Source organism: Stegodyphus dumicola, chromosome 5, assembly GCF_044657685.1.
Source record: "Stegodyphus dumicola isolate Sdum_Otavi_A_Nest chromosome 5, ASM4465768v1".
NCBI classification, from domain to species: domain Eukaryota; kingdom Metazoa; phylum Arthropoda; class Arachnida; order Araneae; family Eresidae; genus Stegodyphus; species Stegodyphus dumicola.
Genome location: NC_140772.1, coordinates 33683981 through 33702070, shown reverse-complemented (window position 1 = coordinate 33702070; position 18090 = coordinate 33683981). Strand labels below are relative to the sequence as shown.

The following is an 18090-nucleotide window of genomic DNA, read 5'->3' as shown; positions in this document are numbered from 1 at the left end:
GATGTAACCTATCACATCGGTAGGTTCTATAATTTTTGATGCTAACTCTGTCTCCTGGGGTGATGTGCGTCTCGGAGATCAGGCAAATATCAATGTCGTTCTCATACATAAAGTCCTCCAACTCATCTTTCTTTCCTCTCATGTTGTTAGCATTCCACACTAACATCTTGATTGGCCTAAAATTATTATCTTTCCTATCCATGATTGGGTTCATTATTGACCGCGTTGAAACTACTAGCATTTGCGCTAGGAGCTAAATTTACTTGTAGAATGCCGGAAGCCTTAATAGCCTCAACAAGGTTTTTAAGCCCTTCAAAAATACTTCTAGCTTCATCTAGAGTATTCATTGTTTGCCCGCCAACAGCGGCGGCATAAGATTTATTGATAATTACTCTATCACTGAAATTCTTCAAAGGCGGATTTTGAGTATTTATTTTGGGAAAATTCGGGCAACCCCTGTAGTTGCTTGTATGATCTAATTGGCAATTTATACACTTAGGTTTATCTTCTCTTGGCTTGGGGCAGTCTTTTGAATAATGATCGCCAGCGCATTTCATGCATTTCGGGTCATGCATACATCCTGCCTGGGCATGATGAAATGCTTGACACCGAAAGTATTGTACCGGCCCTTTCCTTCCTTTGTAAGCTTCTACTTTAACATTCAGCAAACATAATTTAGTTATATTATGTACTCTCTCGCTTTTTCATTCCTCTTCAAAATAACTAGAAACAGGGGCAGATTAAATTTTTCTCCATTTCTGCGTCTTACTAATTGCGAGACTCGTTCAACTGGGAAACCTCTATCTATCAGTTCATCAGATATCTCTGAGGTTGGCGTGTCGATCGGTAAGCTGCGTATAACAACTTTAACCTTCTTGTTTTCGGGTAAAATAAATGAGTGATATTTCACTCCTTTGGCATTAAGTAATGCAGTTAAACTCTTATGAGTTTCTATACTGTCAACTTTTAGCTCATAGTGGTCTTGAGCTTTCATTATACCTGATTTTAGCTTAATTCCTGCATCTTTAAACATTTCCTTATATTTTGACCAGGAGTATTTACCATCCTGTATAATAATCGGGGGAGCTTTATTGCTTACTTTATTTGGATGTATGAATTTATCCACATCCTGCTCATTATTTTTGGCAGAATTGGTACCAGTTTCATGATCATGAGCATCACCTATTAGCCCAGCCGGGCACGTGACCTCATCTGCAGCACCGATAGGCCGCACCATGCTTTCCGTCTGAGACGTACTCGCAGCCGGCTTTTCGGGGATCTCACTAGATGGCGCCACATTAGCGTGGGCTGTATCCATATTATCCACGTCTGGGGCTGTATCCATATTATCATAAGTTATTTCCGTGGTCGGCTCAGCTGTCGAAACTTCTGACAAAACAGAGGAATCCGTCAGAGTAGGCTTTCGAGAGGGTTTTCTTAATCTTCTAGTAAAATCTCCTTTAGGACCTGAGTCCGTGTCGGAGCTGTCTTCATTCAGTGCTTTATATTTTTTCGACTGCTCTTCATGTGAGCGCGCAGGGCTGCTGGCTCGTCTGACATTAGTTTTGTTGATTCCAGTTATTGAAGAATCACTGTCATTAACCTTAGGAGCAGGGATGTTTGGTTTGGGAAGAGAAGTAGAAGAACGATCAGCGTTCTGTTCTCTGTCAATGAAAAGTTTGAGGCGTCGAAGGAATTTAAGGTCTCGTGCGTCCTTAGATGAGAGAGATCCATCAGCTTTTTTGATGCATTCTAAGTTGGTAATCTCAGAGGCAATAAAATCAATCATTCGATCCATGGTGGAGCGGATGGCAGAAAATGAAGCAGCGCAGAAAGCAACCAGAGTCTATTGCAATGACGACCTACTGTTACAGCGGCATGCACTCTGATCAGGTATAATAAAAGAAGAGTTCTAATATCACAAAATCAGGAGCGAGCAGATGTACGTCTTACATGTACGATAGTCAAAAAAAAAAAAAAAAAAAACTCCTTTGCAGCCAACTCGTTCGCCGAAATCGAGCCCAGTTCTAACTACCAGTTAAAGTGACTTTAGCTGCTAGTGGGTTTGAGTAGTAAAAGGCTGACTATTGGTAATTCGACGGGGGTTAAAATCTGGACGAACACGCGGTTTGCAATGGAGTTTTCATAAATTTTCCTGTTTATAATGTGAATACGAGATAGTTCCATTAAAAAATCTTATGAAAACACTTGTTTCCCCCCTTAAGTATAGAACCATCGGTTGCTTTACCGTAGTCCGCAGCCCCCAAGTACTTCAATAACTCGTCGATGAAGGATGACTAATGATAGAATATTGCCCAAAGGAACATAAATTAAGAGAATTCGTTGTAAATTTGTTCTGTCTGCAGCTGGATAACAAAATTATTCCGGTGGAATTGCGAAATTGTTATAGGAGAAGCATAGAATAAAAAATATTGTAGAATGGTGGAATCAAAACCTCAACAAGCTTATTTTAAGACATCATCTGAAGTTTAGGCAGTTCATTAAAATTCTTAAAGGAGGTTCAAAATACAAACAATTACTATGTAATCGTTTGTGCAGATTTGAATTTTTCTAGAAGTAGCGGCCAAAATAATACATTCAGATTGAAAAGAAGATCGAAAATACCTTAGTTTTAACCACCAGTGAATGATCTAAAAAAGAATTAAAATAAAAAAGAGAGAGAGAGGAATGAAGAGAAATTACAAATGCTTTTAAGGCAGATTAAAGTTGCTTATCATTCTTTACATAGATATTTTATTAAAATCTACCTTTATGTATTCCAATTAGCCTAAAATTTTATTAAAATTAGTAAAGAAAGTCACCATTCGAGATTTATTGAAAGGTAATACCTGTAATAACTTTCAACACACATTAAACAAATATAAAATTAATGCACAAAATGTATTAATAAAGTAAATAAATAAATCAAAACTATATATAATATTACAAAACTACATAAACATTATAAAGAAATAAATGCGAAAGTTGAGTATTTGCAACAGTATGTTCAGTACAGTGCTGTGTATTCTGACCATTCATATTTTACTTACTATGGCAAGAAAGTCTTTGGTACAGAGAATTTGGCCCTCTGCAGATAGACTTGTAATTCCAGTGTGTAATGACTTGAATAAGGGTGCCCGACCCTTTACCTAGTTCTCCTTCGAAAGCCGGCAAAAGGGGAAGTAGAACATATACTCTGAACAGATTGCGGTTTCTTAAACATAAACAGATGGCACGTTTTAGAAAATAAGAGATAAGACAGAATGAAGATAAGACAGAATGAAGGTTACAAAATGATGAGAAAACGCTCTGTTCAAGAGATGAATCACAATAAATTAAAATATGTGTCATCTATAAAACCAAAATACGAATAAAAGCTTAGAAATAAAATTTCATTTGCTGTACAGTAGTAATTATAGTCAAGATTATTAATGATGTTTATTAAGTAATATTTTATAATGTTAAACTCAATTTAATTTATACTAAACACTAACTTTAGTTAGTCTAACTTTCTTATACTGCCAGTTAATTTATCGTTCTGTCGTTACTTGTCAACACTAATTAAGTACAACACTGAACTAGAAATAAAAGATTTAGTTAAATTTAAACTTGAAGTTATAGAATTCAAATGATTAAAAATTCATTTGCAAATGGATTAACACGTTGATTCAAAGTATTTACAAGCTAACTTAAAGGCCTAAAAACCTCGCCTTGCAATTCCACTACAATTACTAACTTAATTTTCAGTTAGAGACTCATTCGTCAGCTGGTAATGCTGTTAAAGACAGAAAGTAACAAAAGAAGTTTCACCGTGGCGGGCTGACGTTCCCAATCCATCTTCCATATTATAGAATTTAAACGATTACAAATTTATTTGCCACTGTAATGACACCGTGATTCAAAGTATTTACAACTTAACTTAAAACCTAACAAGCCTGGCTATGCTATTCCACTATAGCTACTAACTTAATTTCAATCAGAGACTCATTCATCAGCTGGTAATAATGGTGTTAGAGATAGAATCTTTAGCAATCTTGCTTTTAAGCAAGAAGAAAGAAGATGAGGACTTTGGCGAACGCCGTTTCCTCCAATCCGTGAGGCTTGGTAAGTTAGTTAGAAAGTAACAAAGGAGGTTCACTGTGGCAGGCTGAGGTTGCCAATCCACTCTCATAAATTTAGATTCTAGCTCATATTTAAAACTCAGTTTTCATTTAATATAATCTGGTGGACCAGACGAAGCATTGAAAGTATACGAAAGATTCAGCATTAAAAACAGCGTGTTAACTAAAATAAATTTTACATTTTAATCTGGATCATTTAATTATTGAAGTTTTAAAACTTAAAATACTTTATTGATTTCAAAATGCTTTAACTGATGAGTTGCATTTTCAATTTCTTATCCATTTCATTAACTACTTGATTTGCGTATGAATAAGCACACACATGAGCTATCTAATTGGTTTCATCATGTTTATCATTTCCTCTGTTTCAGAACCTCATTAGTGAATGGGGGGATAATAATTAAAAATACAGTGAACCGTCTCAAGAAATGACGGCTCACGGTTCAGATGATCTTCGTCTTTTACATAGCTGATAATCTTATTGGAGAAGGAATGTTCAATATCGAAGCTTATTTATTTTTCAAAACTACTAGTCATTTTCAGAGATGGCGTATTAGGAATGTGTTCTTCGCGAAAGGATTCACTGCATAAACAATTTGAAAGGACACCAAATTGGCAAACAACAAAATGGGAGTCCACTCTGCAGAATGATACCGAGTCTATATGAGTTGCATAGTCAAGTAAGTTCCATTTCATTCTAAGAATTTGACTGATGAGCATATGACTTTCATAATCTGAGGCTGTGAACTCGTCCGTTGCCTTCGTGAAGGACAAAGGTCGTGACACTCATCAGCTCAGGAATGAGTCATCTTTTCCAGCCATCATTTTTCGAAGCTCGGTCTTGCTACTAACCATCCGTAGCAAGACCTTATTTTGGTATCTTGTCACTGTTGTGTACCAAAGTCTAACTCTATGTTGCAATACAGAGTTACGTGAATTTATACAAATTTCCAAGGATGATTCGAAAAGCATTTGTGCTGCTGAATGATTATTCGAGCGTATTTCGTTTCATCTAAAAGAGATGTTGTTTGCGAAAAGCATTTTTACGGCGAAAACATGATTGTACGAGATGTCTTCACGGATAAACATGAGATGATTTTGAGAATTCCAGGAAAACGACCGATATTAAAAGACGAAACTAAAAGTCCATTAGCACTACATTTGCACTTAGTTTAACATATTGTTACGAAATGTATAGGCGCATGGCTTCCCGCAAAGCAGGTTTAGGGTTGCCATAAAATAGCAAAGGAAGGCATGGTTGCCACATTTGGCGAGAAATCGCCCATTTGGCGACAAAATTGGCGGTATGCCATGGACGGATGGAGAACTTTCTGGAACGAATTCTTACCAGTTTAGCCCACAATGTTCTCAAACGCAAGTCGAAAGCTATATAAACCCTGCTGGTCTGCAGTCATTTGTTGTGTGTGCCTCGTCTAGCGAGTGTCGTCGTTATTCACTCCAAATCTACGAACCCCGTACGAACGTGAAGGAAGAAAATAACGTAACAATACAATAATGTATGTTGGAAAATGTGCCAATTAAGTGCATTTTTGATGAATCAGCATGTGTTACAAATTTAGTGATATGTGATCTTATTGTATTTGATGATATGCAGATGTGAATTTAAATGTATTAATGAATGAACTGTAAGTTTTAATATACACAGCTGGTTACTGTGTACATTGTTTGAAACTTCTGCAGGTAATTTATAAAGAAATTATTAAGTTTGGATAACTTTTGATTGAAGGAAAAGATTATAACAAACTTCCATTATGTCAAACAGCATAAACCAAAGATAAGTGCAAATATTTAGATATGATAAATAGAGGTGGTCTTAAAAAATCATCCGCAGTAATATTTAATATTATAATCCATAGTTACTGTATTTTTTGAGTTCTCATATAAAAAATATTGAACGCATTGTCAGAAATGTGAAAATCAAAATTTAGTTTTCATTTCACTTTTAAAAGTGCACATAATTAATAGTGGATTACTTGGTAATGAAATTAGCCAGTTTTGCAACTGAGAATTCTTTATATTGTCATGAAAATATTGAACACATTTCCAAATATTTTTTTAAACTATTATTCAAAAGTTTTAGCTGACGGTAAGTTTTCTGTTACAAAGCAACAACAGAAAAAAAAAAAAAAAAGCCATAAGTATTTTTATGATAGGAATCGTAAAGTACAGTTTTATGTTTTCTTTCCTTATAGTATTTGTAAGTCCAAACACCTCATAGTTTGTATTTTTTTTTAAATTACTGTCATATGTATTTGCTTGTTAAGTCATGATCTTATTATATGTATATGATCTTATTATTATTGTATGAGTGTCAGAATTTAGGTTTTTTTGTAATTAAAATATGTTTTGTTTTCATGGCTTAAATATTTTACAAATTTATGACAACAAAATGTCATGATAAATGAAAAAAATTAAGTTTCATTGTATACTATTTAACAAAGAACGAAATTTAAAGTACCTAAATTGCTACTTTGTATATTATTCAGAGTAAAATATGTAAAGAAAGGCTACCTATTTTAGAAACAATATTTTTTAAATAAAGTGATCATGGTAATTAAATATTATTCAAGAGCGTAGGAATAATAATGAAGTATATGTGTTAAGATATCATAGAAAGAGATGTTAAGAAAAACGTTATAAATATGCACGTTTGAATTTATGATTTTCACTATCATATTTAAGTACATATTTATTTTCATTGTTTAGTTTCATATATGTTTGCAATAACAAGGAAATTATAAATTAAAAATAAACACAGACAATGGTCCGAAGGCCCGTAGCCGGTCGCCCAAGGGATATAACCCTCGCGGAAGATCGATATATTGCTATTGTAGCCAAGCGGAATCGACCTCCACACGTGTGACATCCATTGGTAAGGCGATATCTACAGCTACTGTACACCGAAGATTACATATGAGTGGACTGTACGCCCAGGTACCTCGGTTTGTGTTCCTCTATCCGTCCAATCAAGAGAGGTACGATTACAGTGGTGCCGGGTACATATCAATTGGAATGTGTCTGACTGGGGCAATGTCATGTTTACTGATGAGTCAAGATTTGCTCTGGAGCCAGATGACAAGCGTATAAGGATATGGCGTGAACAATGAACACGCAATCAGTCCCAAAACATCACGCATTCCGAGGCGGAAGCATCATGGTGTGGGCAGGGATTTCATTAGGATACCGCACCGACCTGCACATCTTTAAACGGGGTTCTTTGACGGCTGTATGGTATCGAGATGAAGTCCTAGAACCCATTGTGAGATTGTACGCTGCAGCAGTAGGCCCTACTTTTGTTTCAATAGACGATAACGCACGTCCCCATAGAGCTGACATCGTCGATGACTACCTGGAGAGTGAAGCGATTGAGCGTATGGCGTGGCCAGTATATTCGCCCGACCTTAATCCCATTGAAAATCTTTGGGATGCTCTCGGCCGTGCTGTATCTTCACGTTTTTTACCTCCAGCCACTCTTATTAAGCTGGAAACTGCTCTACAAGAATAATGGCGATTGCTTAATTCTGCGGTGGTTGACCACCTAATTGAAAGACTGGTCACAAAGTGTAAACTTTGTATACAGATGAGGGGGATCACATACCCTATTAATGTCCTGTTTTTACATTTTATGCTGTTTATTTTCACTTTATACATAATTCTGTTTAAGTCTCCAGTATGTCATTATCTGATAACTTACAAAAATTTAATATTGTTTTCATTTCTGTATAAAATTATTGATTTTGTTTTATGCATAAATATATATGCTACTTTCCTGCCGAATTATGTGTCAATCAAAGCAGTATTTGTTGATTTTTTCGCATTTTACATCTTCGTGCTTAACTTTTGGAAGTGAGTGTATCTAAAAATTCTGATTTGTAAAATGAGATGCTACAACCAACTTTTTCTTGACACACTGCAATAGCCAACAATTGTAAGTTTCTGCAAATCGTCCCTACTCCTCCGGATGTGGTCAAGGTGACCGCCGGGAATGCGTCAGAAGAGGGAGAAAAAGCTATTTGGGTTGGTCTATTTCTTACAAGGTCCATGATGTCAGCAACGTGACGTCATGACTTATCATAGCCGTCTTACATCGTACGAACTACGAAATATATTATTAAATAAAGTTAACATTGGCTTAAAGAGCAAATATCAACGTCCGCAGGCTTAGAAAAGTGTCTTTAGCATTATTTAAATATTTTACAAGACTCGCTAACTGTTCTAATGTGCCCCATGAGAAGAATTTCCATGCCATCACATAATCCTTTTCTCCAATAGAATCATTTTGGTGGGATAAGCTGTGATGTTCGTGAAGGGAGCAGACCATGGTCAACTGAATAAGACATAAATCATTTATGCCTTTATCAAAGGCATAAATTAATCTCATAATTTGTGTAAAATACCATTGTAACTTTCACTGTTCTTTTAGGTTTTACCATGTATACATTTGACTTATAATTATATTATTATAATACATTTGATTTATAATTATATCACGTATCTAGATTTTATTAAATTTGAAATAGTTATTTGCAATCCTTGTGATTTTCCTATATACTACTAAGTAGAAAATCATCTATGTTAAGTACTAAAATTAGAACGGGAGACTTATAAACGTTCCATAACGAATAGCTAACATGTAGACAACGCAGATTAGAATGTAAACAAAACTAACTAGAAGTCCGCCTCTGGCAGCGGCCAAGATAAGTCGTGACGTTTCATGACTTCCTTTTTATTGCACGGGACATATGGGAAAGGCTTACTCCATTTATTCTAACCTCCCTGGGAATAAAGGGAATAAAGAAGGTGTTAAGCGTAATCATATCGAAGGCGTGTTCCTAATAATTATGATAATAAATAAAATTTGTGTGTGTGTTGATAACAAGTGGAATGATCACTTTCCTCTAGACTTTATATTCGAACAGAAATCTGACGAATAGTAATCACATTCACTCATCGGTTCTTTCAATTATATTTAAGTAAAAAGCTAATTAAAATTATTTTAGAAGCCCTGAAAATTGAAAATAATTTAAAAAGTATCTTCTCTGTCAGCTTATTTCAATTAGATAAGAAAAATAGTGAAGTTATGTTTCCCACCCGAATTCAAAAATATCCATTTCCAGATGGCTTTTCGGGGACATTCCAACATCGGGAACGGAAAGCGCCGCCATGTTTTTCATTGCCATGGCCTGCTCCCTTCACGAACATCACAGCTTATCCCACCAAAATGATTCTATTGGAGAAAAGGATTATGTGACGGCATGGAAATTCTTCTCATGGGGCACATTAGAACAGTTAGCGAGTCTTGTAAAATATTTAAATGATGCTTATTAACATAATGTGTAAGCTATTATTCAATATTCTTTCATGGTGTTTAGGTGTTCTGAAGATGGTGATTATATCAGAAGGAATCGTGCATTGTCGTGATATCATTCCCACAGAAATACAGCTATATTGGTCAACTGAATAAGACATAAATCATTTATGCCTTTATCAGTGGAGGTGAAACTTCACCATGTGCAAACATTCTTTCGCTCCCAGGGAACAGAAATGCTATTAAGGAAGGTTTCTCTATATAATTTTTCTCTTGGGTTGTAGGGTTTATATTTATTGTAACTAACATTTATTTTAAGTTTAAACTATCTTTCCTGTCAAGCCTTACTTTCCCTAGAATTGCCAATGCCAGAGTATGTAAATTTTAGTAGAACGCGCAAGGATTCAAATTCTCAGCGGAAGTATTCTGAGTTAAATAGAAGGGAAACGAGTTCGAAAGTGTGCTTTCTTGCTTCACGAGCGTGGAGGTGGCTAGTTAGAAATTGAAGAACCACGCGTTTCGGCCTGTGTGCTTGCCTCGGCAGTTTGTTAATCTTTCAACGTAATATTCAGAAGTTTGCTGAATTATCAGCGGTATCTTAGAACGCGGTGAGGTTAGTTACGTTTAGAGAGCCTCGTAGTTAGTCACTTGTTACTATTCTTTTCTTAGTTTCTTATTTTTATTTTACCGCCGGGTAGGCGTAGTTTGTGAGCGTCAAGAACACGCATTTGTAATTTCTAAAGTTGAATAAAAAGGGATTTAAATCCTTCTCAAGACTTTGGTCTACTTTCCAGTTCTTAGCAGTCACCACTATTGTTGCGTGCAGGTTGGAAGCGCGCAACGTTACAGGGTTACAAAATTAATTCGTTCCTGGAGATAGTTCGTAACACGAAATATTCGTAAACTGAAAAACTGTCCTCATAGGTTCTAATGTAAAATGAATTAATCCATTCCCAGATCCTAGATGAGTGCTTAGAAAAGAGAACTTTGTATTAAGTTCGTAATGAAAAACTGATTTAATTCGCTAAATCTAATAAAAACTTAATTGAAACATACTCAATATCAATAAAATAATTGAAGCATACTCAATATTTAACACAATACTAAACATATAAAAAATAAGAAAGCCTGAACTAAATTTTACCGTATCTCTCGAAAGAAAATTAGCGAAGTAAGTAGAAAACGATGAAAATGCCAAAGTTGCGGAATATGATTGTTTGAGAAGAAAATCTTATTCAAAAAAAAAAAAAAAAAAAAAAAAAAAAAATATATATATATATATATATATATATATATATATATATATAATAGCTGTATTTCTGTTTCTCCCCCCCCCTACTCTTAACTCTTAACATAGCTAACTTTTACTTCAGAATCACTGGTCCCTTTTTTCCATTAAAAATTTATTGTGTGATTTATTTCTGTCTACATTTTAAATGTTCCTAAAACATGGCATTTTTGTTGAAAATATTTAAGCTATGGCTTACTATTTATCAGAATGATAAAGATTTATTAACATTTAGATCTTGCTCTATTTTGCACAAATTTTACAGATAAAATAATTAAGAATACTCTCCCTTCCGTCTTCTTTTGAAGACCATTTCCTCCACTGCATTAACAGTATTTTGGAGTATCATTTGTTGTCGGCTTATCTATACGTATCTCGTATCTCAAGATATCGTTCGTCGTCAGACATTTTTCGTTTGAAAAACTTGTTCGTGTCCAAGGCTCCACGTATTTTGATCGTTCTGTGAATATTCAGACTCATTCTTTGGTCAAACTTTTTTATTTTTATACATTTTCCCCCCAGTAATGGAATTCAATTAACTAGATTCTGGGAGACCATTTGTAATTTAACTTTTTCGTTACAGTATGGAATTTAAGAAAACGTAAATGTCACTAGCGTTTTATTTACGCTAGTGACATTTACGTTTACGTCTTTTGATTACTTTTTTCATTACTTCTTTTGATTTTTTCTTGATATGTTGTACACTGATGTCACTAGCGTACAACAGATCAAGAAGAAATCCAAAGAAGTGCAACAGAAATGTAAACCAACATCAGTTTTCATTAAACATATATACTTTTCAGCTTTTTTAGTCAGCAGAATCAATCAAAAATCTGATAGGTCAAATTAATATAAAAGGAAATTAAATTCACTACCTGTGGGCTTTGAGTATCCTGTAATATAAAGCATCAGCTATTCCATTAAGTACATTTCTATCACCACTGGGTTGGCTGATAAAGAACTGATTCTGAAATAAAGTATTTAGAAAAATTTTATAATAATAATATTATTTAAAAAAATTTACTAAGCTCTACCATTAAAAAGACAATATTGGTTCATCTCTTATGCATACAAATGCTAAGTAATATATTCGTACAAATCAGTCGTAAGTAAGGGGAAAATTAGCTTCGCCCACTTTCATGAAAGATGGATACTCACAGGATTAATGTTTTCGGACTCTAAGAGAGAAAATTTCAATTCGACAGAAGGATTTAAACTCATTTTATGAAAATGAAATAAACTAAAGAAATATAGTGAGCCCTCACTAAAAAATCCATTCACCTTCAGATGATTTTGGTCTTCTATGAAAGTGATCATCTTAGAAATCGGATGTGCGATAGTAATGTTTATTTATATTCTCAAAAATACTAGTTTCTTTCAGGTGTGGTCTTATAGAGAGGTTGTCACTAGGAATAGGATTACTGCGCCAGTAATTTTCTATATGAGCTTTGAGTGAGAATGAATACAATATTTAGTTTCATAAATTTATGAATGAAAATGAATACGAAAAAATCTGATGTGTACACCACATGACTTCCTTGTACGGAATATTAAATTATACGCATTTTTTCTTGCATTTCATTTAAATTTATTGGATTGAATTAAATCTACTTCGCCGACAGCGCATAAACCACAATAGAATAAATGCATTCTTTAAAATTCACTCTAGTATTTGTTTACCATAGTGACACTCTGGCGCTAGATTCACTTAACAGTATTATATTTCGTTCATATTATAACTCATAATGCACAAAATTTATATCATTTAAAGAATAGAATTATCTAATCGTTGCCACATGTTCTATTCAAATACTATAATAAAGCTAGAACGATGTAAAAGAAATTAAGCAAACAAAACAAAAAACAAACAGTTTTTCGCAGACGATTGAGTATTTATCATTCAATTAATTCAGTTCTCACTTTGCCAGAAGGCAAAAATACATAAAAACTCAAAATATCTATATTAAAAATTACGAAGTAAATCTTAAACACTTATTTCCTCGAAAAAATTCCAGAAAGGATGAAGCATGATTTAATTGGCAATAATAAATGAAGGCGTTATCTTTGTTGTTGCGAAGCTACGTTTCTCTAGATTGGCAACAAATCCACTAGTCGGCTGTTTCAAATGTAAACAAACAATGGCCGCCATCAAGAAAAGGATTAGGCTTAGCGGCACTTAAACAACTTTAAAATTGTTGATAATTCTAAAAATATTACATAGAGATTTACTAAAGGCATAAAAATCTTAACCGAAGATAAAAACAACATAATTAAATCATTTTTAAAGCAAAAAATGTACAATTTACAAACATATAAAAGTAAAGAAACTGAGATCACTGAGCCGGGTAATAAAGTGGATATATATATAAATATATTTATATACGTTTAGTGCGGCCGATTGCAACCAAAATACGAGGTGCACATCTACATGTTATAGCAGTTCTATATACAAAATTTCAACGTTCTGAGGCTACTCGTTTTTGAGTTATGCGAGATACGTACGCACGTACGTACATACGTTCGTACAGACGCCACGAAATATTCTCTTCAGAATTCATTTTAAAGCAGTTTTATAATTTTTTTGGAGAAAAAGAATCTTTTATTCTGTCCTTACGTACAGATATCACGCAAAAACATCGTTAAATTGCATTCGATAGCGGTCAAAATGGATATTTTCGTTGAAATATGCTGCCTGAAATTTTTCGCGATTACAATACTTCCTTTTTACTTCGTACAAGGAAGTAAAAAGGAAAGCAAGTCCTAAAAATTGCATTTCTCAAAATGCGGGATAAGGAAAATCGCGTTTACGGAAAATAATACGAAATGCTTTATTAAATTCACTCTTAAATCCTTCTCAAAGAATCCTTCGTAATTTGCAACTTATTCTACCTATCCCCTCCCTCCAAAAAAATAAAGGCTTTGTTTGCAAACACGAAGTATGGGAATGTAGCACAATTCGCAGTAGCTTCAAAGAGAAAAAAAAATGCAATCTGTCTTAAACCTTCAACTATGTTTGAAAGCGACTTTATACCTCATCGTTAAAAGTTTTCTCGAGACACATATAATCAATAATCGGATTGCGTTACCGATGCTGCTTTTAAATTTTCTAAAGAGGGGGAGTTATTTTTTAAGCAAAACACTTCAAGTATTCCCGTTCAAACAATTCATTAGGAAATCGGGTGAACACGTTAGTCTCATTTCTTTAGAAATCACTTATCATCGAAGACGGTAATTTGATTTGTCCAAAACACTGCTTGCGACTTCAGATTTCTTGACTAGTTTGCTGATGTAACGTTTACCTTGCGTTTTTCTTCGTCTATACTTCTCCAGAAATTCATGCTCATACTTTCTTCTGAATTGTTAATGGATATTCATAGACTGCGTTACCTTTTAGCGATTTAAAGGCAACAACTGTTTTATAAGAATAAATACAGCCAATCTAACACACGAGTTACAATTCAATAAACACATGAAGGGACATAGTTATTACCTTATCATAAATATCAGTTATGTGCATTTCACAGCCTCAAGGTATATAAAAACATGTATTCCTATCTGAGTGCAAAGGAAAATTTATAATGGTTTCTTGGATACTCCTCTGAAGACCAGTATTCCTAAGAACGTAAATAAATGTATCAGTATTGACCATTATCTGCCCAAGAATACCACCTCTACAGAATACTAAAATCATCTAAAAATGTAAGTGAACATTTTAAAGACAGTTCGCTGTAAATGGTACTTTGGATTAATAATCTAGGGAAAAAAACCTATATAGTAGATTTCATTTTTGAAGAGAGATAGTGTTTGGAAAAGTATTATAATTTTATAAAGTATCCTGTTTGCGTTCAAACGATTTGAGTATTGTCTTCGCAACTGTATACCTGGTGTTCCATCTTAAGGAAGAGTTCTCTCTTCCAAGACTTTCCGATTTGTGGGGCAATAAAAGATAAACAGGGAACCGATTAAACATCAAACTTTCTCTGTATTGACTTCCATCTATGATCATAAACAGGGAAATACAGAAAAATCGTATTCTTTATAATGAACGAAGCTTTGTCTTATGCGAATGGATTACTGAAAGACGAAGTATACACCAAAATACACTTTTTAACAAGGTGGGTATTAAAAGGCATACATTTGTTACATAAATGAATAAGTATTATAAATATTAAATACAGTTTTATATTTTGAACGATATGTTACATGAATATGAAGTACACTATAGAGTTCTAAAAGAGCTTTCAACCTTTTCACGTCTAAGGACCGTTTTTAAAATTAAAAATATGTTGCGAATGGCTACTTTATGCTTAAATTTGCAATATATGGCAGTTTATTCGGGATTCGTGAATAAAATTACAAAAATTAGTTTGTTGCAAAAGTCTTAATAGTGATGGAAGTTGATGACACAGTGTTGATTCATTTTTTTTTTTTTTGGTTAAATACAAAATAGTCACAAATTTAATCATCAAATTATATACATACTAGTATCCTATACCAGTAGTCAGATATTCTGATGCTGTTCTTGAAGTGTACAAATTAATTTGTTTTACAGACGGAAGAAAAATGAATTGAAAGGATTATGTTAATTTTATTAGCAGTTAAATTTTAAGTTAAATTTCCTTTCCTGTCAAATTCTTAACTTCGACTTACTACTTCCGGCCAGAAAGTAGTTTTGAAATTTTAATGAGAAGAAGAGGTATTTAAACCACGAAGTTACTTACGGAGGCAGAGAGAATCAGAGTTTTTTGGCCACTCTCTCTCTCAAAGCTGTTATTACGCTCGGCCGTACTCAGGCCCTTGCTAAGCTTCGTAGTCAAATAAGTTAAGGGGGCCAACTCAATTTGAACCTTGATAGCTTCGGCTATACTTCTTTAGTTAATCTTAGTTTTAGTTTAATTTTTAGTCTTTTAAGTTCAAGCCCAAGTGCGGGCTTTGCTTGTACACTCCCAGGCGGAGTTTTGTTAAATCTTATTGGAATAATAAAGGGTTAGTTACCCTTCTATCTTGTTGTTTTTTATCACTGAACTCTAGCGATTATTCGCTTATCAGGTCTTAGATTCTTCACTTCCAACATTAACTTAGAATTCCAAAGTGAGGAACTCTACAGAATGATAAGGTTGGTCTTACTTTTGTTGTTTATGAAGATTAACAATAAAGAGATTTCAAACAGCACAGAATTAATGATAAGTGCTCTGATTTTCAGGCTGATTTGCTATGTTTAAACCTTGCTGTGAAATGGATTAAAAATTCTTGTAATGCATATTTTAATAGGTAGTGATTCTCTTTCTTTGCTACAATTATTTCAGAAAATTAGTGCTTCGGAGAAACTTACTGTTGAAATTTAGATTATTATTAAGACCTTGCAAGACCATGATATCGACATTGATTTTGCTTACGTTCGTGAATACTGTGGAAATTTTGAAAACGAGAGATCTGACGCTCTAGCAAAGCTAGCCACGAAACATCGCATTCATTTAAATCTCCGTGTTCCTGTTTCTCATTGGAAGCGCGTTTATACAAACGATGTTAGCTGTATTTATAACAGAGAATATCTGGCTTAACCAAAAGCAGAATGGCCCAAAGGCTTTTTATTACAATTTTTCACAGAATAAAAGTTGATTAGTTTCCAACCGATTTTAAATTAACTCAATTTTTAACTGGGCATGGTAGTTTTAAAAGTTGTTTAAAGCGATTTGGATTGTCCTCAAGTGCTTTGTGCCCAGCTGCAGTATCGACGATGATGATATTATTAAGCATTCTTCTTGAGTGCATTCATCATGTCCAACAGAGAAAGCACTTCAGGCAACTTTAAAGCACCTGGCTGTACCTTGGCCACCAACGTTTTTTTTTTTTTTTTTTTTTTTTTGAACATTTTGCGACTAAAGGACAGTTTTTGCATTTCGAAATTTCATTCTCAATTTAGATTATTGAGTTATCATTATTTTGGTACTTTTTATTTTATTTTTCTTTTACTTATTTTCTTCATCTACTTATATTTTAATTTATTTATCGTTTTATAATAATTTTTACCCATTTTCAGTGTTATTGTACATTTGTCTATTTTGTTAGTGGCATAATTTGTGGGAGCCTCGCGGTGTACTTTGTGGAACATGAGGGGTTAAAATTAGAGTTCACAAATATGTATATATAATATGCAATAATTTAGAAGTTATTAAAATATACATGCATAAGTAGTTCCCCCCCTTTTTTTTTATTAATATTATTCTTGGGAAGCACACTCGTAACTGGAATTACACAGTTTGTATAATTCATAGTAAATGATCATCATTCTTATTAGAAATTACTAATACAAACGTGATTTTTGCTTCAAAAGAATTTTATTAAAAACACTAATGGTGTAAATGTTGTTAAAAACTATTAGTAAAAATAATGGTTATAGACACCTTGCTATTTTCGCATATTTTTAATTAGCTCAATTTTTGTCGTGATAAGCAATAAACTATTGTAATAGGTAAGGTTAAAATGAAATTATTAATTCACGGAGCCCACCAGCGGCCGAGCGGTAAAGTCGCTGAACACTGGTAGTTCGGTCCGAGGTTCGAATCCCGCGAACGGGCTGACTGCATGAGTGTTTTCGTGGTTTTCCTCATGTGTAACGTGTATACGAGCCAGTTTTCCTTAGAAAGTCCTCCACGAAGGCATCCCTCCTCTTAGGCAGATAGTCCTCGAGGCTTTGCCGTAATTAAATAACCTAACCTAACCTATTAATTCACGGATATTTGAGAAAAATCTTCAAGCAGTAGACATTAAGAAGTATGCATGTTTTTTTTTTAAATCACTTACGTATTAAACATGTAAGCGACGCATTGCTATAATTTTAAAGATAAATCGAAGATCATTATCAGAGAAGGAACACAGCTGTCAAAACTGGCAATGAATGAATAAAGCTCTGATAAGCGATAACGCAGATGATATTTCTCTCGTTATTTAAGTCCGTTGTTTCCGGATAAGACCGATGAACACTGGTAACTCATTCTCAGTTTCACCTCCAGGGAATGGGCTAGTCGTGTTAACGTTTTCATGATTTTTCTTAAGTATAACGTAAATACGAGTCAGTTTTCCTAAAGTTCTCCACAAAAATTAATGCCTTCTTTTTATCAGATATCCTTTATATACTCCCCTGCATTTCATTCGATAAGCACACAAACCTTCCTTATTGTCAGCAAGATTAAGTAATTAATTTCCCCTCAGATGGAAAAACAGTTTTGAAAATTATATTAAACAGCAGGATCATGCTTAATTCACCATTCAAGCTACTTTTGGCAAATAATTCTAGTATTAATCAGCGCCACTAAACTGGAATTGAATCGGATTGTTTGTTTATAGCAAAG

General features: G+C 33.9%; 1 protein-coding gene across 1 annotated transcript in view; it reads right to left on the bottom strand.

Annotated features, from left to right (window-relative positions):
* Nucleotides 1-18090, bottom strand: part of LOC118186668 (phospholipase D1-like) — a 96473-nt gene that overhangs the window by 18153 nt on the left and 60230 nt on the right. The window contains exons 20-21 of the mRNA XM_085817797.1: nt 11614-11705; nt 3051-3214 (exon numbers count right to left, since the gene is read on the bottom strand). Coding sequence (XP_085673923.1) covers nt 3051-3214; nt 11614-11705 — 256 coding nt within the window. The remainder of the gene's footprint in view (nt 1-3050; nt 3215-11613; nt 11706-18090) is intronic.